The sequence below is a fragment of the Pseudophryne corroboree genome, chromosome 1 (genome assembly GCF_028390025.1).
Source record: "Pseudophryne corroboree isolate aPseCor3 chromosome 1, aPseCor3.hap2, whole genome shotgun sequence".
Classification (NCBI taxonomy): Eukaryota; Metazoa; Chordata; class Amphibia; order Anura; family Myobatrachidae; genus Pseudophryne; species Pseudophryne corroboree.
Window position 1 is genome coordinate 993,185,389 of NC_086444.1, and position 25,907 is coordinate 993,211,295.

General features: G+C 45.6%; 1 protein-coding gene across 4 annotated transcripts in view; it reads left to right on the forward strand.

Annotated features, from left to right (window-relative positions):
* ZNF827 (zinc finger protein 827) overlaps positions 1-25,907 on the forward strand; it is a 524,965-nt gene that overhangs the window by 145,297 nt on the left and 353,761 nt on the right. For 3 of the 4 annotated variants that reach the window (XM_063920595.1, XM_063920597.1, XM_063920598.1), the window contains exon 3: positions 1,296-1,406. In XM_063920595.1, coding sequence (XP_063776665.1) covers positions 1,319-1,406 — 88 coding nt within the window. In that variant the 5' untranslated portion in view covers positions 1,296-1,318. Of the gene's footprint in view, positions 1-1,295; positions 1,407-2,167; positions 2,763-25,907 lie in introns of those variants that run through there. The other variant, XM_063920596.1, reaches the window with a different exon arrangement.

The window sequence follows — 25,907 nt, forward strand, 5'->3', positions numbered from 1 at the left end:
TATATATATATATATATATATATATATATGTGTATATATATATATTATATAATATATATGATTTCAATAATATTTTCAGATGTAATGTGGAGAGGTCTAACTCTAATGGTCTTGGGGGGCAACGTCATAGCACACAACTCCTCTGGGTGCCAGGACTGCATGCTACACCCCTGCATCTACCAGGTGGGAGTCTGGAGGGTGGATTGGGGGGATCCTGTCTGTTGCACACAAAAATGTGCAATATCGGCCTACCATACTTATTGGAGATATGTGCAGCTACATAACCCAGTTGTCCAGCTATCTCTTACAGAAATCAGCCATATAACTCCCATCATTCTAATTATATTAATCTATCTTAGCCAAGGTGTATTATGTGATACTATTTTGCCTGTTTGAAAAACATTTGTTCAGACCAAAATAGTTTTGTTATCTATAGTGCAGACCGTCGATATAATGGGGCTACTTCCTAAAATTCATAGATATAAATATGCAGTAACCCATAGTGATCAATCAACAATTAAGTATGATTGATCAAATGCAAATTAGATAGTGTCTAGCAAATGTCTAATTGGCCACAATGTGTTCCTGCACATTTCCGCACAGTTATGTAGGGTACAGACTAAACAATGTGTGTACCCAACGATATTGTTAGCCACTGGACCCGACGACAGGGCAAGCACACTTGCTGATGTTGCCAGTGCCAAATTACAGCGCAGGGGGGTGGGGGCCATGCTTTAATATCACTCATCAGACATGCATGCACTGCCAATGGGCGATGTCACTGACGATGCTCACTCCCGTGCATCATCGGTGACATGGGGGGTAATTCCAAGTTGATCGCAGCAGGAATTTGGTTAGCAGTTGGGCAAAACCATGTGCACTGCAGGGGAGGCAGATATAACATATGCAGAGAGAGTTAGATTTGGGTGTGGTGTGTTCAATCTGCAATCTAAATTGCAGTGTAAAAATAAAGCAGCCAGTATTTACCCTGCACAGAAACAAAATAACCCACCCAAATCTAACTCTCTCTGCACATGTTATATCTGCCTCCCCTACAGTGCACATGGTTTTGCCCAACTGCTAAAAAATTTCCTGCTGCGATCAGCTTGGAATTACCCCCATAGTGCATACTGTACACACTAGACATGAACGATGTGTCGGAATCGGGCACATCGTCCACTATATCGTCTAGTGTGTACCCAGCCTCCCAATATGACAATATATTAAAAAGGTTATACGTGTATTTTGATGGCTATCATTTCTCATAAATCATTACAGTGTTTGTTTGTTCTTAGACAACTTCTGCTGATACAATAACATGGCAAATAGACTGGTCCCCACCAGGAACACGACTGATACAATCAGCCAAGTTATGCTAGAGTCATCGCCATTCACATGGAGTTACGGTATTTATGAGCTAACATTAATCAAGCAACACAATTGTAACACTAAGCTTTTTCTTCTATGCCCACATAATGGGGGGAATTCAAATGTTTGAAAAGTCAGTTGGGTGTCTGATTTTTCTTGTCTATTAGATAGGAAGAAAACAGACACCCATCTGACTTTTCAAACAATTGAATATCCCCCAATGAGTTGTTGAACTGTGATAAAATTGTCACATAAAGCATATACTATACAGTGGAATGTTTAACAAGTGAAGGAGCAAATTATGTAAACAATGTTGGACTAGATCGCTTTACTTCTGAGAACATATCAACAGGTGCTTCCACTGCAATAGCAGCACACTGTTATACATGCAGGTATTGATACTTGCTTTATTGATCATACAACGATGCTTTTCCAATCACTTGCAATATTGTGATGAAAAACTGCATTCACTTTTTTTTATTGTAATTACTGCAATAGTCCAGTTTTTTTACATTTATCCATCCATCCATGTTAACCATATAAATGGTATTGCGCTTTTTTTTTTTTTTTTAAGAAATGGCACTTTACACAACATAAAACATTTCTCCCACACCAAATACAAATTACCTACAGAAGTCCATGAAATGCTTAATTAAATCATGATGAGGAAAAAAAAAGGCTAAAAGTTTTGGACAACGCTCTTTTGCTGTTTTACCAATGGCATTAACCTCAAGAGTGTTTTTACTGCAGTCCCTGCACATCTCTACCTCCTCCCTACAGGAGCTGAAGGGGAGCAGGGTGTGCAAAGTGCAAGGGGAGGAGGAGAGAGCCTAGGGCAGCAGCTCTGCACTGTGACCCAGCCTTGGCTGTGAGCTTGTCTGCTGTATGTCTGAGACTGGGAGGCTGCCCCTCCATATGTGCATGTATGTGTGTGTGTCTGTGTGTGTGTGCTCTACCGCCGCCACTGCTGCCCTTTGATCCTTGCATTAGTGTTAGGGGGCTAGAAGACACACACAGGGTGCTGCCATAGACACCAGCGGCAGCAGCACCACCAGCTCCTCATCATCACCATGTAGCCCTGCCATTGCACACACACATACGTATAGATCACATCCATTCCCCCATTGAAGAATATTTATTACGGCTGGGGGAGGGAGGTGAAAGGGAGGACAAGCCAGGTGCAACGACCAAGCTCCCTGACTCCAGGAACCCGCAGGAGCCGCTCTGATCACCGGGTCCCTGCCTTTGCTCTGCTCCCATCTGGCTGCACTCACCGAAGAGGAGAATGTGATCGCCTTGGATAATAACCCCCCGAGCTCTCTATAGACAGATCACATAGAAAGGGGACAAAATGCCCAGGAGGAAGCAGGAGCAACCCCAGCGCCTTCCCTCACGTAAGTCACAGCAGCATTGCTATATTGTGTGTGTGTCTGGCTCTCTGCAGCTCCCTGCCTGCTTTCTGCATTAGTTTAGGGTTACAGAGGTGAAACTGACAAAGACAGAGCTGAGCCCAGCAGGGCTATTATTATTATTACTACTCTTTTTAGGTCTCAGCCAGGCAGCCATGTTGGTGATGAGCAGCCAGTGTGCTCTCTATTTTTTTTAATCATTTTTTTTCCTTCCCCTAATAGTATATGGAGGTTTTGTATAGAGCCATGCCCCCGCCCCCGTGCCTCTTCTTCACCCCACCTTGCACCCGTTTTGCATCTTGCTCCCCTGCCTGCTGCTGCTTAGTCCCTGCTCGGGCTCTTGCAGGCACAGACAGCTGCTGCTGCTGCGCCCGGAATCAATAGGGCTCTGTCCCCGGGTAAAGGTTGCGGCCAGCTCCGGCTGCTGAGCCTGTCGGCCCCGGGAGGAGAGGCAGCAGCAGATGCAAGGGGGAGGGGGAGGAGGAGGTTTGTGCAAGAAAACCCAAGGGGTGGGCCGCCAAGTAGAGGAGGGGAGAGAGAGAGAGACGAGAAAAGGGGGTGTCTGTGTATAGGAATCCCTTCTTCTGAAAGTGGACGCACTGGGGCTGGTGGTGGCCCGCAAGCTGGGTGTAGGAGAGAGGGTCACATGAGTCCGGCTAGACTCCATGCCCCAGCCTGTGTGTATGTACCAGGCAGCAGTGCAATAGTTTCCATAGCAGAGCTGTGTGTGACAGTCCCTGGGAGCACACATCACTCTCCCTGCTGCTGCTGCTAGGATGGCTCTTCCTATTGTTGTACATATAAGATACAAAAAAAACTTTTTTTGTTCTACTTTTTTATTTGAAGAATGATGGTTTGTGGGAGCATGCCTGGATCACAGAGCACAGGACTCCCTCTTACTTAACCTTTACCATGCTGTGGCTACTTAACGTGGGATCTGTCTACAAGCACCTCAGTGTAACGCTTGCTGTCATATTTGCATAGACCTATACTTATAAAGTATGTTTTATGTGTGTGCGTGTACCTATGTATGTGTATATATATATATATATATATATATATATATATATTTATTATTATTATTACTACAGTCAAAACCACAAACCCAAATGTGTGGGTCCGATTTATTTTCTTAGAATTGTATTCTATTATTTCCAGTCTACATGACTGTTTAGTTGTACCTGGTACACTTGAGAGGACAAGCTAGGCTGTGAGTCACGTTGCATACATTTGTGACATTGACATTTGACAGGACGTTTGCTGCCTGCAGAGCCATTGGCCAGGAGATAATTGGCTGGGATGTACATGTTGTATACTTAACTATATGCATTTTTTTTTTATAAAAAAAAGAAAGTGTTGTTTCCCCTGCCTGCCCCAGTTCAGCTGAGGATGTGTCTGTGTTTCCCTGCCTGTGTATGTAGCTACAGCCGGTCACCTGAAGTTCACAAGGTTGGGGGAAGGGAGGGGTCAGGTTGTTGCTTCCCATGTGCAGCCATTTGCTCTCTGCTGCAGACGGATCACGATCAATATCCATAACATAAATATATGTATGCCTGTCTCTGACACAGTGGGAAGAGTAGGGGCAGGATAGACATTAATAAAAAGTCCACTCCTAAGGTCTCCATTGCAGCTCTAGCATATTCCTATCTGTGATCCCTTTATGCTCTCTGTACATAGCTATGATTCCTTTTTGCTCTCTGTACATAGCTATGATCCCTTTATGCTCTCTGCTGGTTTATGCTTGGCATGCAAAGGAGGACAATCATTGGATTTTCTTATGAGGTCTGGTTCTAGGAACACATACATATGCAGTCTAGTGCAGGAAGCTTTGCTCTCTCCAGTGGGGTAATTAAAGTGTTATCCAGGGGTCATGGGGTAGTCTGCAGATCACGCCGATCTCCATGTATTATTTCCTTTCTATACACCCTTATTTCTCAGTGGCTAATTAAACTTCACCCCTTCCCCCCCCCTTCTGTACAAGGGATGTAGAGCAGTGACAGGTAACAGCCACATGCTGCCCCCAGCTCTTCCTGCTTTGTTGTTGTTGTTGTACTGGTATAATGCTTGTTTAAAAGACCTGCTGCTATATTACATATAGGAGTCTCATTCATTGATTACATGTATTAGTTAACTTACTCCTGAGATAAAGGGTAATAGTATGGCCCTTTTGAAGGCTACAGGACCACCCAGTGCAGCCCCCCCCCAAAGTGTATGAGGTTGCTTATCACTGACCTAGAATATTAGTAATTATTTTCAGGTTATTTATTACCAGTTATTTATATAGCGCATACATATTCCGCACGACTTTACAGAGAATATTTAGTTCCTGCCCCAGTGGAGCTATGGGCCTAATTCATGGTTGATCACAGTCGTGCACTGCTACGATCAGTTACTCAGACATGCTGGTCTGCCCCGCATGTCTGGCTCTGTCCTGCCGCACAAGTACAAAAGCATCGCACAGCGGCGATGCTTTTGTACCTGATGAATAGCTCCCTACCAGCACAGCTCCTGCGTGCTGGCAGGGAGCTACACATCGCTGTCCGGGTTGCAGCGACTGCGTGTGACGGCACGCAGCCGCTGCAGCCCGCCCCCCGCACAGTCCGGCCAGGACTGCGTCGCCCGCACCGCAGCCCTAAAACGGTGGCCAAACGCCGCTGGCCCGTCTCCTCCCACCCAGCGACCACCTCTGCCTGTTAGTCAGGCAGAGGCGATCGCAGGACTGAGATGGCCGTCTGGCATGTACAGTACAGACCTGATCGGCTGCCATGCGAGAACGCACAGCAGCGATCAGGTCTGAATTAGGCCCTTATTCCCTACCACATGTATACACACACACATTCATGTTAGGGTTAATTTTGTTGGGATCCAATTAAATATTTTTGGATTGTGGAAGGGAACCGGAGTACCCAGAGGAAACCCACTGAATATACAAACACCAAACAATTAGGGCCATTGTGGGAATCAAACCCATGACATCGGTGCTGTGATGCAGTAATGCTAACCATTACACCATCCGTGCTATTCCTAATGTCTAGCTTACTGCAGCTCTCTTCCTCATCTTTAGTGTGAACCATAGAAATGCAGGGTTTAAAAAAAAAAAAAAAACCTGGTTAAATGGTAAGAAGTGCATGCTGTAGGCCTTTGGCTAGCTTACAGCTGTAAGAAGCACTGATATACTTGCAGAAGTTGCAAGATGTCCAGCAAAGGGTTAACAAAATTTGAGATGTTTTTGCATTTTTTCCCCCCTGCTTTGAAAACAGTAATACGTAAGGAGTGAGCTGATCTGCAAACTGCGACCTCTGCTGCACAGTAGACGTAGATCTAAGTGGCAGGCCATGTGACCTTGACCCCGACCCCAGCTACTCCCCTCCAGCTGTGAGTCACTCTCCATTTTAGCTCAGTCACTGTGGCCTGTACTGTACAGTCCCTAGGAGCATTCACTGTATCTGTCCAATAAACGTCGTCTTCATCCGCTTCTCTGAGGCCAGTACTGACTTTTCTTCTTGTCTGTCACTGTTCTGTCAGTTCAGTATTTCTATACCAATGTTTTGGAGCACTTTGAAGTTTAATGTATTGAGCAACACAGAATAAGATGATTTTAAAAGTTTGGAGTTGAAATGATAAGATATATAAAGTTTTACTAACAACAGTGTTTTGTTTTTATTACAAATTTTTCCTTTTTCTTTTTTTCTATTTTTTACACTGAAGGAATTTTTTCCTTATGACTTTATTGTTGCAGTTCCTAAGGAATTTTTATTCTAATGACTTTTATTGTTGCAAGTTGTTGCATTTGCAGTAAAGAAAACATATTATAAGGTTACTTTATCTGAATTGTGGCTAAAAACCCTGTTACATTTGTTGCCAATATAAATGATCATTTCACATTATTCTTGTGCAGCTTTACAAATTGCCTTAACTTTTGCATAGGTGGGAATTAGATTATGTGGGAAGTGCCTCCAGGTAACACCATGATGCACACAAATGATTAGCGTTTTGGTTCTATGTGCAGTCCTCAGTGGCTGCCAGCATCGGAAGATGTCCCACCTTCTGCTCAGGTTATACTATACTTAAGGGCCCTACAAACTGGACGAGATTTTAGATAGATATGAAAGATATCGTTCAAAAATGAACGATATATCGTTCATATTGTTCAGTGCAGAGGCACCAACGGTAAACGATGCATGTCCCTGCAGTCGTTCATCGTTGGTCTATCATCGTTTATCATTGCAAGCCAATTTGGACGATATAGAAGTTTGCAATGTCAAATCATTCAAGTCATTCAGTGTGTATGCAAAAAATTGTTACTGAAAAATTGTTCATTCATATCGTTCATAGTCTAAATCACCCAGGGTTTAGGGCCCTTTACAGATGTTGTGCTCAACATAAGGGTATTAATATGTATGCATAAGTATATCCAAATTTCCAGTAATCCATAGTTTCCCAAACTCTGCCATTACAGTGCAGGTTTTAAGGATATTCATGCTGGAGTCCAGATGGTTAAATCATAGTAATTAAGTCACCCGTGCTCAAGCATGGATATCCTTAAAAACTGGACTGTGATAGTGGAGTTTGGGAAGCTTAGAAGTGTCCTATAAATGTCTTGGGTCCTCTTTTCCTTTCTTCTAGTATTTGCCATACAACCAATGTCCAAATCTTCCTTACTGCCACATTTAATCTCAGTAATGTACACTATACTAACAAATACTTAGTGACATAGTTCTACCATACCTCCCAACATGACCCTCTCCAGGAGGGACACAATTCTCTGCTTCTGGACTTTTCCTTAATGTATGATTATCTGCACCTGTGTTGAACAGGCTAATGGATAAGAAAGGTGTATCAAAACAGGTGCCGGCAATCATAAATTAAGAGGGAAGTCCAGGAGCAGAGCATTCTGTCCCTCCTGGAGAGGGTCATGTTGGGAGGTATGGTTTTACTATGCAGAGTTCCACAAAGTTCACACCGTGATACCTGGCTGCACACATATCCGACACGGGTGGTCTTCTGTTTGCCGGCGGTCGGGCTCCCGGCGCTCAGTATACCGGCGCCGGGAGCCCGACAGCCGGCATACCGACACTTATTTTCCCTCGTGGGGGTCCACGACCCCCATAGAGGGAGAATAAAATAGTGTGGCGCGCATAGCGCGGCGAGCGCAGCGAGCCCGCAAGGGGCTCATTTGCGCTCGCCAAGCTGTCGGTAAGCCGGCGGTCGGGCTCCCGGCGCCGGGATGCTGGTCACCGGGAGCCCGACCGCCGGCCAGCCGTAGTGAACCCATCCGACACATATGGCAGGGCTGACATTACATGTTTTCCCTCGCATCTTTGTGGTGTGTGAGACAAAACTTGCAATGCGAAAAAACGCAATGTGTTGTTCTAGAATGGTCCCATTGATGATGGATCAGCCACTGTACACAGAAGGGTTTACACACAGGCTCAGTTGAGCGAGGGTGTGCTTAAAGTGTGTAGATGCAATTGTGGGCTATGCTCAGAATATGTATGCAGAAATCTTTAATTTCAGATGGATATCTTGCATGTATATAAGGCTATAATAATGACAACAGCTATTTGAGCGGGATGCTTTCGGGTAGCAATCTTAGGCACTAAAAAGGGAGGGTTAGGGTTTGGCATTAAGCGGGTATGGATAGAGTTAGGCTGCGGGAGGAGGGATAGGCACTAAAAAAAGGGAGGGTTAGGGTTTGGCACTAAGCGGGTATGGATAGAGTTAGGCTGCTGGGGGAGGGATAGGTACTAAAAAAAGGGAGGGTTAGGCACTAAGGGGGAATGGTTAAGGTTAGGACTTGTGCGGGGTGAGTTACGGGTAGGCACTAAGGGGGGGATAGGTTAGGCTGCAGGGGTTAGGTTTAGGCACTAAAAAGGGAGGGTAACTGTTTGGCACTAAGTGGTTAGGCACTTGGTGGTGGTGGGGTGGGGGGGTTAGGCTGCAGGTAGGGAGGGGAAGGGGAAGAGGGTTAGAATACTCACCTAGCAGGTGTCGGGATTCTGCACATGGGAATGCCACTGTTGGTCTTGTGACCACCAGGATCCCAAGCGCCGGCATCTTGTTCCCAAACTATTCAAACAAGCAGGTGGATACCAGTGGTGCTGGCACATATGTGTATATAACATAGCAGACGGGGGAATATTCACATTTATTTATGTGCATGGAGTGCAAATTCAGTTGCTGCCGACTTACCTGAAACTCTGAATCAGCTTTATAGTTTTCACAATAGGCATATGCTTTCTTGTCTAGCTATCCTGACTAGGAAACAAGTGCACCAACATATATTATATAATGCAGGTTTTTATTCAAGGCTATCGCTTGTTAATGTCAAGTAAATATTTTACCAAGATTCAAGTTGACCACTTGCTGACAGTGTTCTACTGCTGTCTCGACATGTCATATCAATTACCTAGGAAGGTATCTAATACCCTTTTCACACCACACCTTGGACCGGGATCCGGAGTCTAGGTCAATAAGACTTAGGTCGAGAGTATCTAGGTTGACCACTATTGGTCGACAGTAAGTAGGTCGACAGGGACTCTAGGTCAACATGAGTTTTTCACTTTCCCCCCCCATTTTTTAACTTTTTCATACTTTACGATCCACGTGGACAACAATTGGGAACAGTAACCTGTGCCGAGCTCAGTGAGGCACCAGGCCTGAAGGCGCGAGCCATGCGAGGGTATACAGGGCACTAATTGGGGTTCCCCATCACTCTGCGAAGAAAATGACACCAAAATTTTTTAAAAACACATGTCGACCTAGTACATGTTGACCTAGAGTCCCTGTCGACCTAGAAACCATGTCGACCTACTTACTGTCGACCAATAGTGGTCGACCTAGACACTGGCGACCTAAGTCTATTCTGTCTAACATACCAAACCCCCTTGGACCCAGGATGTCACTGGCGCAACTTGGGTCATGTGTCGTGTGAAAAGGTGAAGTAGGTTTGTGTCCTGGTTAGGCTGCAGTGTGAAAGGTTCAACCCGGGTTACTCTACTTGTTTTTCATTAATGTCTATGTAACTTTAACCCGGGTTAACCCTATTCACACTGACACATGACCCAGGCTGCCCTGGCAATATCAGACCTAAATCCTGGGTCCTTGCCTCTGTGTCAAAAGGTCTGACACAGGTATCAGCATGGCCGTGTTGATGATCCCGGATTGGACCCAGGATTTAGGTATGAAAGGGTTATAAGTAATGCTCATGTGGTAAAATATGGGTACTCTGTTCAGGACACCAATATGGTTTAATAAACACAAATTACAAACAAGTATTGTTGCAACAGGGTGTTTCTTAACCTGGTTCTATGTTGCTTCCTGCAAGGTAATTCATATAGCAGAACACCTTTATAAATGTTGTTTTCGTTACAATGATTAGTAAGTTAGATTTAAATAGTCTTTATTGCATCTACATATTGTACTTACAAAAAAATAAGCCACATGCTTCTTGAGGTCAATTGGGGTTAACATACTGACCGTCAGGATCCCACCTGTCGCAATACTGATGCCGGGTTCCCGTCTGGGGTACTATACCGCAGCTGGAATACTGGCGAGGTAGGTGTTTCCCCCTGCTGGCTGTCAGTATACAGACAACGGCATCCTTACCGTCAGTCAGTATGCCGGCAGCAGGGCGAGTGCAGAGTCCCCTTGTGGCCTTGCTGAGGTCACCACTCTGCCAGCTCGGTGCCTCGCTGCGCTTACCACAGGTTCTATTCCCGCTCTATGGGTGTCATGGACACCCACAAGTGGGAATAGCCCCTGTGAGCCGGGTTTCCGGCTGGCAGCATTGTCATCAGTCGGGATTCTGGCATTGGTATCCTGACTGCAAGGATCCCAACTGGCGGCAGTTTAACTGGGACCCTGTCCAGTACCCTTTACGCAGCAGATAAGCAGTTGCTGACTATCAAGCTTTCCTTTAATGCATTTAAGAGTCAAAATATCTATATCTCCTTTCCTACTATTGCTCTCAGAGAGGTTCGGCAATGTTTAGTTCAAGTGACAGGTTAACCTCTGATAACTGAGACACTATTCTCTCCTCACTGAAAATAGGTTGGTTAAGTACTTATAGCTGAAATATACACTGCTCAAAAAAATAAAGGGAACACTTAAACAACACATCCTAGATCTGAATGAATGAAATATTCTTATTAAATACTTTGTTCTTTACATAGTTGAATGTGCTGACAACAAAATCGCACAAAAATTATCAATGGAAATCAAATTTATTAACCCATGGAGGTCTGGATTTGGAGTCACACTCAAAATTAAAGTGGAAAAACACACTACAGGCTGATCCAACTTTGATGTAACGTCCTTAAAACAAGTCAAAATGAGGCTCAGTAGTGTGTGTGGCCTCCACGTGCCTGTATGACCTCCCTACAACGCCTGGGCATGCTCCTGATGAGGTGGCGGATGGTCTCCTGAGGGATCTCCTTCCAGACCTGGACTAAAGCATCCGCCACCTCCTGGACAGTCTGTGGTGCAACGTGGCGTTGGTGGATGGAGCGAGACATGATGTCCCAGAAGTGCTCAATTGGATTCAGGTCTGGGGAACGGGCGGGCCAGTCCATAGCATCAATGCCTTCGTCTTGCAGGAATTGCTGACACACTCCAGCCACATGAGGTCTAGCATTGTCTTGCATTAGGAGCAACCCAGGGCCAACCGCACCAGCATATGGTCTCACAAGGGGTCTCAGGATCTCATCTCGGTACTTAATTGCAGTCAGGCTACCTCTGGCGAGCACATGGAGGGCTGTGCGGCCCCCCAAAGAAATGCCACCCCACATCATTACTGACCCACTTCCAAACCGGTCATGCTGGAGGATGTTGCAGGCAGCAGAATGTTCTCCTTGGCGTCTCCAGACTCTGTCATGTCTGTCACATGTGCTCAGTGAGAACCTGCTTTCATCTGTGAAGAGCACAGGGCGCCAGTGGCGAATTTGCCAATCTTGGTGTTCTCTGGCAAATGCCAAACGTCCTGCATGGTGTTGGGCTGTAAGCACAACCCCCACCTGTGGACGTCGGGGCCTCATACCACTCTCATGGAGTCTGTTTCTTATCGTTTGAGTAGACACATGCACATTTGTGGCTTGCTGGAGGTCATTTTGCAGGGCTCTGGCAGTGCTCCTCCTGTTCCTCCTTGCACAAAGGCGGAGGTAGCGGTCCTGCTGCTGGGTTGTTGCCCTCCTACGGCCTCCTCCATGTCTCCTGATGTACTGGCCTGTCTCCTGGTAGCGCCTCCATGCTCTGGACACTACGCTGACAGACACAGCAAACCTTCTTGCCACAGCTCGCATTGATGTGCCATCCAGGATGAGCTGCACTACCTGAGCTACTTGTGTGGGTTGTAGACTCTGTCTCATGCTACCACTAGAGTGAAAGCACCACCAGCTTTCAAAAGTGACCAAAACATCAGCCAGAAAGCATAGGAGCTGAGAAGTGGTCTGTGGTCACCACCTGCAGAACAACTCCTTTATTGGGGGTGTCTTGCTAATTGCCTATAATTTCCACCTGTTGTCTATTCCATTTGCACAACAGCATGTGAAATTGATTGTCAATCAGTGTTGCTTCCTAAGTGGACATTGTGTTGCTTAAGCGTTCCCTTTATTTTTTTGAGCAGTATATATATATATATATATATATATATATATATATATATATATATTAGTGTGTATGAAAGACAAATACTACTGACTCGTCACAAAATCTCCTCAACCATTAGGCTGAACTGTCTTGCCAGTGGCAGTTTTAGAGCAGTCCATTATTCAAATGGGGAGCCACACTCAGCAATGTTTGACAGTGTTTAAGGGTGTCAGGTGATGTGGCTCCCCTATTTGAATAATGCCACTGCAATGAAGTCCAGAAACAGAGCATCGTGTCCTACCCCCTCCGCGCGACTTGGTATAGCTGGCACCATGCATTCTTTATAGCCCAGGCTGGGTAGGCTGTCTTAACTCTACTCTTTGAGGGAGGCATTATCTCACCCCTTTTAACCCCTTTGTGGGTGGAGCTTTGAAATATTTGCGTTTATATATATATATATATATATATATATATATATATATATATATATATAGCACTCCATATCATAGTTAGCAAGCAATTCTTTGTGAAATGATCCAGAAGTTCTAACTCTCTTAATACAGGTCACATACAATTACATGACACATTGTACCAAGGGGTCTCTTGTATGAGTACTTATAAAAATAGCTAATGATGAAGTCACTTCAATATGTCCTGGATCATTTGCTGGAAGTGGAGAAAGCTCTTTGATCTATTTTTTTGTGCTGAGATGAAACATTTATTGTATTCTTTCCCTCTTCCTCCAAGTATTAGAATAGAGATGAACCACTCCTGTTACTGCCACCATTACCAGAATGCAGTGCTCTGGGCCTGGAGAAGTCTGTGTTTAGCAGCAGCCCTGTTGGATTTGGGGTATTGCTTGATTGTTAATGCCTCAGAATGTTTCCGCATTTTCGTATTGTTACAAATACTGCTATTAAACAACATAGGTCTGCAAAGTTGATCTGAAAGTGAGAGGTTGAGACCTATATTTTGATGCATAATTCATTTTGGCAAGTAGTATAACCTAATACCTAGTAAAGGTCAGCAAAAATGTCATCATTTATTTTGCCCAAGTGTGTAGCCTATCATGTTGGCTTCTGACCCTATCACACTTCCCAAGCCTGTGCTCTTAATCTTCCTCTGCTCCTCCCTCTAGAAAACACTCTGTTATTACTGTATACAGAGCTTACCAGAGACACCATGACCAGGGTTTTCCTGTAGAAAGTGTGTGAGGTCCTAACTCTTCCCTGCATGCAGTATAGAGGCTGTAGCCAGTCAGAGCCCATCTAAAAACATGTTGGGGGGAAAAAGGATAATCTGGTTTGTAGTTTGTTTATAGTTACCTGTGGCTGGGTTTTGAATAGCCCTTATATACTGTAGATGTATTTTGTGTACGGCTAATCAATCTCCATGCTGCCACTTACACCTTGTTGTGGTCAGAGGTGCAGAAGGGGGGGGGGGGGGGGGGGCAGGAGAAGGTACTTATTGCCCGAGACAGATGAAGGTCATTGGGGGTCATTCCGAGTTGATCGCACGTAGCAATTTTTTGCTGCCCATGTGATCAACTGGACGCCGCCTATGGGGGAGGTTTTTTTTGCATAGCAAGGCTGCGAAAAACATTTTGTGCAGTTTCTGAGTAGCTAAATTACTCACCCGCTGCGATGTCTTCAGCCTCTCCGGTCCCGGAATTGACGTCAGACACCCGCCCTGCAAACGCCTGGACACGCCTGCGTTGGACTCGCAACTCCCAGAAAATGGTAAGTTGACGCCCCGGCACACCTTCCTCCTGTCAATCTTCTTGCGATAGCGGTCATTCTTCTTGTCGTTGCCCAGCAACGGCCGTTGCTGGGCAACGACTCACCTGCGCATTGCGGCCGCTGCGCATGTACAGAACCGGCCCATTCGCTCCGCTGCGAAAAAAAGCAGCGTGCAAACGAGTCAGGATGACCCCCATTGCCCCTTGTGCGGCCGCTTGCACCCCTTGTATATCCCTCTAGTGTTTGCATGGGGACCCTCCAGTTACTGCATTGTTTCCCACATTCCAGAAATATACTGGTAGGTTAATTGGCTTGTGACAAAGATTAACATTAGTGTGTCTATGTGTCCATGTGGCAGGAAATATAAATTGCGAGCTCCACTAGGGCAGGGACTAATGGGAATGACTAAAATATTCTCTGTAAGGTACAGTGTAATATGTGTACACTGTATAAATAACTGGTAATAAACCAGTAAATACTTACAATTTTCTACTTAAAATCTGTGAGTAGGAATACTCTTGTAGAATTCAGACCCCCAGTGACTCTTGATCAACAGGACAATGCCAGAAGGGCTGATGGCCTGATCGACATTTTCCGTCCACATAGAGAGCCGGGCTCTCTATTTGCTGCCCCATGTCCCCGTCTCCCCTCTCTGCGAGTGGTACTATGGTAAATGGGCCGTGCTCCAAGGCCAGGCCTCCAGACTTGTGGCACGCCCCCATGAGCCCTGGCCATGCCCCCAAATGCCAGCGCTGTAAATCAGCCCCAGTTCATCCCTGACTAGTTTTTAATTGTGTAGTTGACATTCAGAATGTCGACATTGGCGGAGGTTGACATTTCCAAGATGACAATATAAATGTTGGCAGTCGGCATGTCGACAGTGCAAATGAGTATTGGCAAGGTAAGTATGTCTCATCCTAACTCTAACTGTAGCCTAACCTTAATCCTAAAATCGGGGTAAATAATCATCTTCACAATACTGACATTCTGTTACTGTCACAAAACAAACTCAAATAGGGCGCTGATACTGAACCATAGTATGAAGATGCTATATATCACTGAGAGTTTTTTCAATGTCACAAATCTGTATCCAAAAAGACACAGTACAACAATAAATATATATTTGCTTTTGCGCTAATTATTAACGTGGTCCGGCATGTGAATTAAACACTGAAATACTCTAGAATATATATATATATATATATATATATATATATATATCCCTCCAAAGGCGGCACTCAAAGGTTCAAAAAAATGACACAAGTCGGCTGTTTTTAAGGCAAAAACAGCCGACTTGTGTCATTTTTTCGAACCTTTGAGTGCCGCCTTTGGAGGGATACATTACGTGGAGCCGTGCAAGCTTACATGTGGAAGGCACCGGGTGCAGTATGTGATTTATGTCAGCGGAGTGCCGGAGTTGGAGGAATATATATATATATATATATATACACATACAAAATTATTTATTGCACAATGTAACAGTAAAAAGATTGCAAGCGGTTGCTATTATATCAGTGTATAGTCCTTTAAAAGATCACAATAAATTGCCATAAAAAAAAACCAATAAGAAAAAAGAAAAGAAAAACAAGAAACAAAAAAAAACAAAACATAAACGTCTCATGTCTATACTCCGGGGGTCTTTAGATTGGTCCCCTTTAACCCTTTAATGGCTAGTGGTGTGAAAGCTCACCACAGAATTTTTTTCTTTTAGGTGTAATCAATATTGTAGCCAAATAGCTCTATAAACAACAAGTTAGTTTTTAAAGGAGCAAATTTCCAGAGTCTTCTTATTGCTGGCCAGGTTAGCAGGATCTCCTGGGCTGAATTCACCTTAGTGCCTTTAATTTAGTGCTGCTTAGCTGTGTACCCACAGTTTGTTATGCCACATCCCCAGTCAGTGAGCTGTTTGCATGTATAACCGCATTACTTGTCACCAGTCAGGTGGTTGAAATCACCCCTATACACAGCAGGGCCGAAACTAGGATTTTCAGTGCCCGGGGCAAGGCAGTAATTTGGCACCCCTCACCACCACCACCACCCCACCCCACCCCACCCCACCCCCCACAAATAAAAAAAAACACAGAAATAAAATAAAACAGATTGTAATAAAAATACAAATTAACAGAAAAAATATAAAACGGCATGGGTGTATGGCAGGTGTATAATATACAGCAATGAGTACACTACCATTCCTCTATCACAGACACTAGTGCAGCATATGATATGAGGACTGTACACTGACAGTGCATGGAGGCAGCTGCAGCCAGGCATGGGTGTACGGTGCAATTAACTGACCTGGAGATGCTGCTCATTACACGGCAGGTGTGCCTGTCCCACCGGCTGGAACTTGTAGTCCCCCTCCTCTGTGTTATATAATGCACGAATGCGGCAGCTGCCTACCTCTGGCCCCGGGTGTCTCTCCTTACGCTGGTTGCACAGGCAGGTGGAGCAGTCATCACCCACAGCCGACTGCTGTTCACCGCACCCTGCTCTTCCTGCACTCCTGCTCGCTGCACACGAAGCCCGGAGTGAGCCCGGGGCAGACGGTAATGATTGGCTGCTGTCATCAGCCAGGCCCGGGGCGTCACTGCGGAGGCGTCGGCTCTCCCAGGTAGCGGCTGACAGTCAGTGCATGGTACTTGGCTGGCCGTGGCGGCGTGTTAACTGTGCGCCAGTCTCAGCGGTTTATTCAGTCCAGTGCGTCCGGCTCCTTGCAGCCGCAGGGGGAGGCCAGTGTTAAGGCATTAAAGTGACTGTCCTGGCGCCCCCTCTGATCCAGCGCCCGGGTCACATGCCCCCCTAGCCCTCCCCTAGTTGCGGCCCTGTACACAGAGCCGATATTTCCGGAGTCACCACGCAGCATCTGTGTAGGGGCATACCTCTGTGGCTAGCGGTCAGCAAAAGTGATGTCACCAGCAAAATGTCATCTACTGCGGGCACCAAGCAATAGAACCACACTTGTGAAGGGATAAACAGGATGTCTCTAACTGGTTTTGCTGCGTCTTCCGGGAGCTTTTCCAAAGAGTAACTCTTAATCTTTGAGAAAGCTCCCAGAAAACTGAGCAAAACTGGTTAGAGACACCCCCTTTGCAATTTTTAACTGTTACATTGTGCAGTAAATAATTGTGTGGCTCTGGGACCGGACTCCATGGCTGGGCCTGTGTTCGATCCCTCTGGAGCTAATGGTGTCCAGTAGCCTAAGAAGCCCAATCCACTCTGCACGCAGGTGAGATCGCTTCTTCTCCCCTTAGTCCCTCGATGCAGTGAGCCTGTTGCCAGCAGGTCTCACTGAAAATAAAAAACCTAAAACTAAACTTTTCACTAAGCAGCTCAGGAGAGCCACCTAGTGTGCACCCTTCTCGTTCGGGCACAAAAATCTAACTGAGGCTTGGAGGAGGGTCATAGGGGGAGGAGCCAGTGCACACCAGGTAGTCCTAAAGCTTTACTTTTGTGCCCAGTCTCCTGCGGAGCCGCTATTCCCCATGGTCCTTACGGAGTCCCCAGCATCCACTAGGACGTCAGAGAAATATAGTATTCTAGAATATTTGAGTGTTTAATTCATTTGCCAGGACTTTTTAATAATTAGTGCAAAAACGAATATATATTTGTTGTTGTACTGTGTCTTTTTGGATACATCCGTGAGACACAGAAAAAACTCTCATTGATATATAGCATATTTATACTATGGTTTAGTATCAGCGCCTGATTTGAGTTTGTAAACATTGTGACAGTCGACCAAATTAATGTCGACATTTTGAAATTACACCGTTTTTAAAGTGTTGCGGCAGCAAATTTGTTAGCTAATGGGCAAAACGAAGTGCACTGCAGGTGTGGCAGATATAACATGTGCAGAGAGAGTTAGATTTGGGTGGGTTATATTGTTTCTGTGCAGGGTAAATACTGGCTGCTTTATTTTTACACTGCAATTTAGATCTCAGTTTGAACACACCCCACCCAAATCTAAAGGTCCATACACACTGGGCGTATTTGCCCAGCGTGTATGCATATCGCTGGGCTGAAAAGCGCTCAGTGCATACACACTGAGTGCTTTTCCCCGCTGCCCAGCAATGTCAGCGGTGGTGAGCGGCTTTCCATAGCAGGACGCTATGGAAAGCCGCTCACCCGCCGTTCATCTACTGGTAATACCAGTAGATGAACGGCGGCTGCCAGCGATGAAGCGGGAGCGTACATCAGCGCTCACCACTCATCACTTGCTCATACACACTGGGCGTCTTTGAGCTGAAAGCAGCTCAAAACACCAAAAGTGAGCTGCTTTCAGCTCAAAATCGCCCAGTGTGTATGTGTATGTGTATTAAGTTGAAGGGTACCATGTGTGTAGCAGCAAGTTATGCCACTTGTTTATTGTCTACCCTTGCATATTGTCCATAGCTTGTGCAGTAGGTTAGCATTGATGCCTCACAGTGCTGGTGGTGTCATGGATTAGTTTCTGACCAGGGTCCTATCTGTTTAGAGTTTGTGTTCTCCACATATTTGTATGGGTTACCTGAGATTGTTCTGACTTCCACTAGTACTCAGCAGACAAAGAGGAGGTGCTTTCCTCTCCCTGGTATCCCCCCAGCACACTGACTAATAACTGTAACAATACTTCAGCCTATCTGATAATAGAATTTCAGAGAATTGGTTACATGCGTTTGCAATGGTTAGCTGCTGAGCCATGTCAAGGATTCTCCGATATCAGCAGTCCTAACACTACATAATAGCAGTGCCCACATAGGGCCATGTGATTTGTCTACAGCAGTGGTCAGGGAACAGGGGTAGAAATGAAATTCCTGGGGGTAATGGACGGTTGTGCTGTCAAGACGTAGCCCCGTCCAGCACCGGCCGGCTCCTGATGTGACGTGCTGATGTCACACTGCGCTCCCTCACGTGCAGGCAGCCCAACATTGACTATATCGGCGGGGCCGGACTTCGGCCCCATCAGCGGTCGTAACACTTGCAGCAGGGTGTAGGCAGTATAGAGTAGATGATAGTACAGGTTGAGTATCCCATATCCAAATATTCCGAAATACGTAATATTCCGAAATATGGACTTTTTTGAGCGAGAATGAAATTGTGAAACCTTTGTTTTTTGATGGCTCAATGTACACAAACTTTGTTTAATACACAAAGTTATTAAAAATATTGTATTAAATGACCTTCAGGCTGTGTGTATAAGGTGTATATGAAACATAAATGAATTGTGTGAATGTATACACACTTTGTTTAATGCACAAAGTTATAAAAAATATTGGCTAAAATTGCGATATGCACTATATTTTCTTACAATTTTGACTATATAGTAATAATGGAAAGAAATATTGCACCGTGTGTACACACCTTAAGTCACTGTTTTCTTGTCCTCTGCTCATTTGTTTATGTACTTTGTTAGGCACTGCGGAACCTTGTAGTGCCATATAAATAAAGGTAATAATAATAATAGCTACCTTGTAAATCACTGACTGCATGCAGACATGTAAAAAGGTGAATATAGAGGAAACAATGCAACTGTAAACCACACTAAGTGTAAACATAAGTTCACTTATGTGCTGGGGTGTATCTAGGGGTCTGAGCACCCCTGGCAAAGTAAGGAACTGGCGTCCCCCACCCAGGGACACAGAGGGGGGAGTTACAGATAGGCTGAGAACACTGCTGGAGAATTACAGAGAGGGTGCAGGTATGAACAATGAGGTGGAGGGCTTACAGGGAGGCAAGTACAGGGATGGTGTGGGCAGGGACACTGAGGGGGAATTACAGGAGTGTGTGGGCAGGGACACTGAGGGGGAATTACGGGGAGGGTATGGGCAAGGACACTGAGGTGGAATTACAGGAGGGTGTGAGCAGGGACACTGAGGGGGAGTCACATGGAGGCTGAGGTCAGGGACACTAAGGGGGAATTACAGGGAGGGTTCAGGTAGGGAAAATGAGAGGGATGGGCTACAGGGAGACTGAGGTTAAGGACACTGAGGGGCAATTGCAGGGAGGGTGCGGGAAGGGACACTGAGAGAGAATTACAGGAGTGTGCGGGCAGGGACACTGAGGGGGGAGTCACAGGGAGGCTGAGGTCAGGAACACTGAGGGAAAATTACAGGGAGGGTGCAGGTAGGGAAACTGAGGAGGAATTATGAGGAGAGTGCAGGCAGGGAGACTGAGGGAATTTATAGGAGTATGCAGGCAGGGACACTGAGGGTAGAATTACGGTTAGGGTGCAGATAAGGACAGTGAGGGGGAATTACGGTTAGGGTGCGGGTAGGGACACTGAGAGGGAATTACGGGAGGGTGCGGGTAGGCATACTGAGGGGGAATTATGGGAAGGGTGCGGGCAGGAACACTGAGAGGAAATTACAGGAGTGTATGGGCAGGGACACTGAGAGGAAATTACAGGAGTGTATGGGCAGGGTCACTGAGGGGGCAGTTACATACAGGAATGGTACGGGCAGGGACACTGAGGAAGAATTATAAGGAGGGTGCGGACAGGGACACCGAGGAGATATATGCACATATACATACAGGTAAAAATCCCTCTCTAGGTGTGATGGCACTACATGTCCCAGCAAATCCAGTTGACAAGGTGTGCTGGGACTTGTAGTCTCAACACAGCTGGACAGGCAGTCACTGGTCTAGATACCTCTCCATACAGAGCTCTTTGTAACCTGTGATCCAGACTGCCAGGATAGACCATGCAGTGCAGATACGGTACCGCAGAAAATGTACAGGTATGCTCACGCTGCACTGCTGACTGGTGCTGATTGTAGGGGCTGGTGTTTGGTGACAGACCACGTGGGACCAATGAGAAGGGGAGTGGATGAGGAAGAGGAGGTGCCTCGCCCCTCTCCATACCTGGAAGTGCCCCGCTCCCCGGCTATATTCACCATCATTGTGACTGTAGTCACAGAGAGTGTCAGAGTGCAATACGCTTCTGAGAGTCCGGTAGTGGATGAGCACTGCCGGGCACCCCCCACCCCCACCCCACCCCCCTTGGCCGGCGCCCCTGGCAAGTGCCATCCTGGCCAATAGGAAGATACACCCCTGTTTATGTTTTGTCTGTTCTGATATAAAAGCTGCATTTTCTACTTGCAAATCCCTTCACAGAACCCTTAGGAAATATTTCTGTATACTTCCTCTGTTGTTTGCCACACAGACATGGCTAGGACTGTGTGATGCTGAGGGCCGAGAGTGTTTTTTCCATGTGGCTCAATATGATGACAAGCACAGAACTTATTTATTATTATTATTTATTACCAGTCATTGATATAGCGCACACATATTCCACAGCACGTTACAGAGAATATTTGGCCATTCACATCAGTCCCTGCCCCAGTGGAGCTTACAATCTATATTCCCTACCACATGTACACACAAACACATTCGTGCTAAGGTTAATTTTGTTGGGAGACAATAAACCTACCAGTATATTTTTAAGTTGTGGGAGGAAATTGGAGTACCCAGAAGAAACCCACGCAAGTACGGGAGAATATACATACTCCACACAGTTAGGTCAAAGGGTGTACTATGATTGCCCGACGCTCGGGATCCCGGCGTCCAGCATTCTGGCGCTGGGATCCCGACCGCTGGAATGCCGGCCATGGGGCGAGCGCAGAAGAGCACCTTGCGGGCACGCTGCATTCGCCACGCTGCAGGCACTGTTATTCTCCCTCCAGGGGTGTCGTGGACAACCTAAGAGGGAGAATAGTTGTCGGTATACCGGCTGTCGGGATCCTGGCGCCGGTATGCTGAGCACCGGGATCCCGACAGCTGGTATATCGAGTGCCTCCCAAGTCAAAGAATGAGACACTTATCCACTTCTGTAGAGAGCTTTGCTGAGCCCGGGTAATATTTTGGAGGCATGGTCTAATTGCGTGGGAGATGTGGCCATGTCCCCTTTGAAAAAAAACCATAAAAAGGTATTTGTAGCGCCACAAAGCGAACAGGGGGACGATGTGTACTTCTCAGCCAGGGGCAAATACATCCCAGGCTTTTCATAATTACCAGCAAATCTACATTTAATGGCTCCCAGTCACCCACTGCCTCTCCTAGTAATCCACTGCTTCTTCCAGTCATCCACTGCCACTCATTGCCTCCCTTGGTCACCTACTGCCTCTCTCACCCATGCCTTCTGCTATCACCCACTGCCAGTCACTACCTCTCCCTGCCACCTATTACCTCCCCTGTCATCCACTGGCTCCCACAGGCATCACTATCTTCCCATCACCATTTCCCTGTAACCCACTACGTCACCCACTGCCTCCCCCTGTCACCCGTTCCCTGGCGTCATCCACTGCCTTTCCATGACGTCACCCACCACCTCCACTGCCTCCCCCTGTCACCCACTGCCTCTCCCTGTAACCCATTCCCTGGAATCACCAACTGCCTCTCCCTATCACCCTCCCCTGTCACCCATTGCCTTACCCTTTGCCTCTCCCCTATGTCACTATCTCCCCTTCACCTTTTTTCTCTCTTGTCACCCTCTGCCTCTCCAAGATATCACCCTCTCCCAGTCATATGGATATGGCAATCACTTGGAGGTCACACCCCTTGTTACAAGACCAAACCCACTTTTCCAGGAATGTACATGCCTTTGGCGCGCACAAATTACACTTCCCCATCATCTATCATAGAGCCCCCCGTCAATTTGTCCTGAATCTTCCCCTGGATGTGTATATGCACGTTTGTTCCACTTTTTATTCCATTAGTAGTGGACATGAACAATTCGAAAATTGTGACATTCACACATATACACATAAGAAAATACACCCCTTTAGTAAAGTATTAGGCATCATGACTTTGCTACTTGGGTTATTAAGGCATTGCTGATTTTCACATCAAATAGCAAACTTTAATGGATTGAAATGTATTATTGCAACATGATATTGCTGCTGCCTAACAAACATGCACACTTTACCACAATTGTTATATCGCTACCTTCTGTATCATGTGTTCTCCACTTATATTGTAAGCTTTTGGGCATCGCCTTTTTTATCTCCTGTTTTACAGAATTGTATAGCGCTGCAGAAAATTTCGGAGCTTTCTGAATATTGAGATGTACAAATGCCACATATTATGGAACACGCCTTGGTGCATGAGTTAATCATAGCATATACAATGGGAACTTTTCAATAAAATAAACTTTTGTTTCAGTCAGACAAGATGCTCAGGTGAACCTTGACAATAGACACGTGACTGGAATGTTGGTAAAATAACTTCCTTGTTTTATTGAAACAGGTTTGTAGAAAGGAAAATGAGTATAGATTTGGGTTTTTCTTGTAAGCTAAATTCATGCAGTGTTTTTGTTTGGTCTTATTCACAATAAGGGGCAGTACGGATGGTGTAATGGTTAGCATTACTGCCTCACAGCACTGAGGTCATGGGTTCCATTCCCACCATAACTGTGCAGAGTTTGTATATTCTCCCTCTACTTGCGTGGGTTTCTTCACACAATCTAAAAATATACTGGTAGGTTAACTGGCTCCCAAAAAAAATTAACCCTAGTATGTATGTATGTATGTATGTATGTATATATGTATGTATGTGTGTATGTATGTATGTATGTATGTATGTATGTGTGTGCATGTACGTGTGGTAGGGAGCATAAATTGTAAACACTGGGGCAGGGACTGATGTGAATGGGCAAATATTTTCTGTAAAGCTCTGTGGAATATGTGTGTGCTATATAACTGTATCTCTATCTATCTATCTATCTATCTATCTATCTATCTATCTATCTATCTATCTATCAATATTAATGTTTCCAATTTTACTCAAGGGGATTAGATTATATCTGAAGACTGTGTTAAAGCATGTTAAAAAAAGACTCTTAATACTTATTGGCATTGTGGGAGAGCTGCTGTGGGTCTTACAAAACGCATTGTGGGGAATTCAAATACTATCGCACCCCCAATCTCCCGTCTAAAGTGACGGGAAATCGCAGGGCGATATTCCAATGCCCCCAGTTATCGTGCTGATTACACCCATTATACTCGGGTTTAGGTGTGCAAAACACCTAAACCCGACAAAAGTATTGAGCACCAGTGTGAAAAGGCCCATTTGGGCACCCAGACGGGTCTCTTAACATGCATTTCAGGTCGCTACCCCCGGGGCTGAAAGGAACTTGTTGTGCCTGTTGGCAGCAACATTAGAATAGCTGCTGGCGGGCGCAAACGCGGGAGAAGGGGGTTGGGGGACATTTGAATCTGGCCCAGTGTGTCTTCATGTAGGTAGCAAAGCTTAGTCATAACATAGAGTTCTAGATGGGATGCATTTAGGATCCTGGCTGTTGGGATGCTGGCGGTCATGTGACTGACGCTGGAATCCTGACATCGGCAGCCGACATCCTGAAGGTGAGTATCGGAGTTTGGTTTAGGGCTAGGACCCAGGGTCTAGGGTTAGGCACTAAGGGGGGGAGTTAGCCGTAACTGCCACACCCTGAGGGTTGGCCGTAGCCACCATACTTCGAGGGACACGCCCGAGGGTTAGGGAAGGGGACAGGTAGCGAAAATACTTACCCCCTCCGATGTCAAGATCATTAATGTCGGGATGCCGCTGCCGGTCATGTGACTGCCGACATCCCGACAACCAAGATATAGTATTATAGTATGTATTCCTTCCAGATAACCCTAGAATTACTTCATGTGCACCATAATAGAGATTGCATTGTCTATGTGTTAAGTTAGCTGTAGGTTGTCCAGAGGCTCCACCTCATACCTCCCTGTATGTGACCCTGGTTCCACCCAGCTCACTCAAGTTTATAATGATAGTCGCTGACCTTGATTAGAAGCATCAGGAGGAAAAAATGTCATGGCATAAAATATATACAGGTTGAGTATCCCATATCCAAATATTCCGAAATACGGAATATTCCGAAATACGGAATTTTTTGAGTGAGACTGAGATAGTGAAACCTTTGTTTTCTGATTGCTCAATGTACACAAACTTTGTTTAATACACAAAGTTATTAAAATATTCTATTAAATGACCTTCAGGCTGTGTGTATAAGGTGTATATGAAACATAAATGAATAGTGTGAATGTACACACACTTTGTTTAATACCCAAAGTTATAAAAAAATATTGGGTAAAATGACCTTCAGGCTGTGTGTACAAGGTGTATATGAAACATAAATGCATTCTGTGCTTAGACTTGGGTCCCATCGCCATGATATCTCATTATGGTATGCAATTATTCCAAAATACGGAAAAATCCCATATCCAAAATACCTCTGGTCCCAAGCATTTTGGATAAGGGAGACTCAACCTGTATCTGCAGATCTCAGGAGTAGGCGTGGCAGCAACACAGTCCTTTATCCATTCTGCACAAGGGATAAAAGAACCAGCTGCAGTAAAGCATTAACTGAATTTAGTACAAAACTATTTTGTTTTATATTTTATTTATTTTTAGATGAAATGATGGTTAAACATACTAATAATGAATTGTTTGCATTCCTGTAACCCCAGGATAAAGGAAATTAGGCCTACACTCTAACATGAGTGTACATTTATTACCTCAACAATCTCTGAGTGCAGTGGATAACAGTGGTATAAAACAGAATGGGTTGGGTATGGGTTACCGGGATCCCGGCGATTGCTGAGCTCGCCACAGGTTCTATTCCCACTCTATGGGTGTCGTGGAGACTCAGGAGTGGGAATAGTCCCTGCTACTCGACATGCCAACTGACGGGATTAGGTGGGGGGGGGGGGGGGGGGGGGATGTAGGTGCCAGTAATGTTGCTGCCGGTCACATAACTACATCCCAACTGAATGAATGCCTCTTCTTACACTCAGAAATCTAAAGCATCTATTCATGCAGTGAGCAG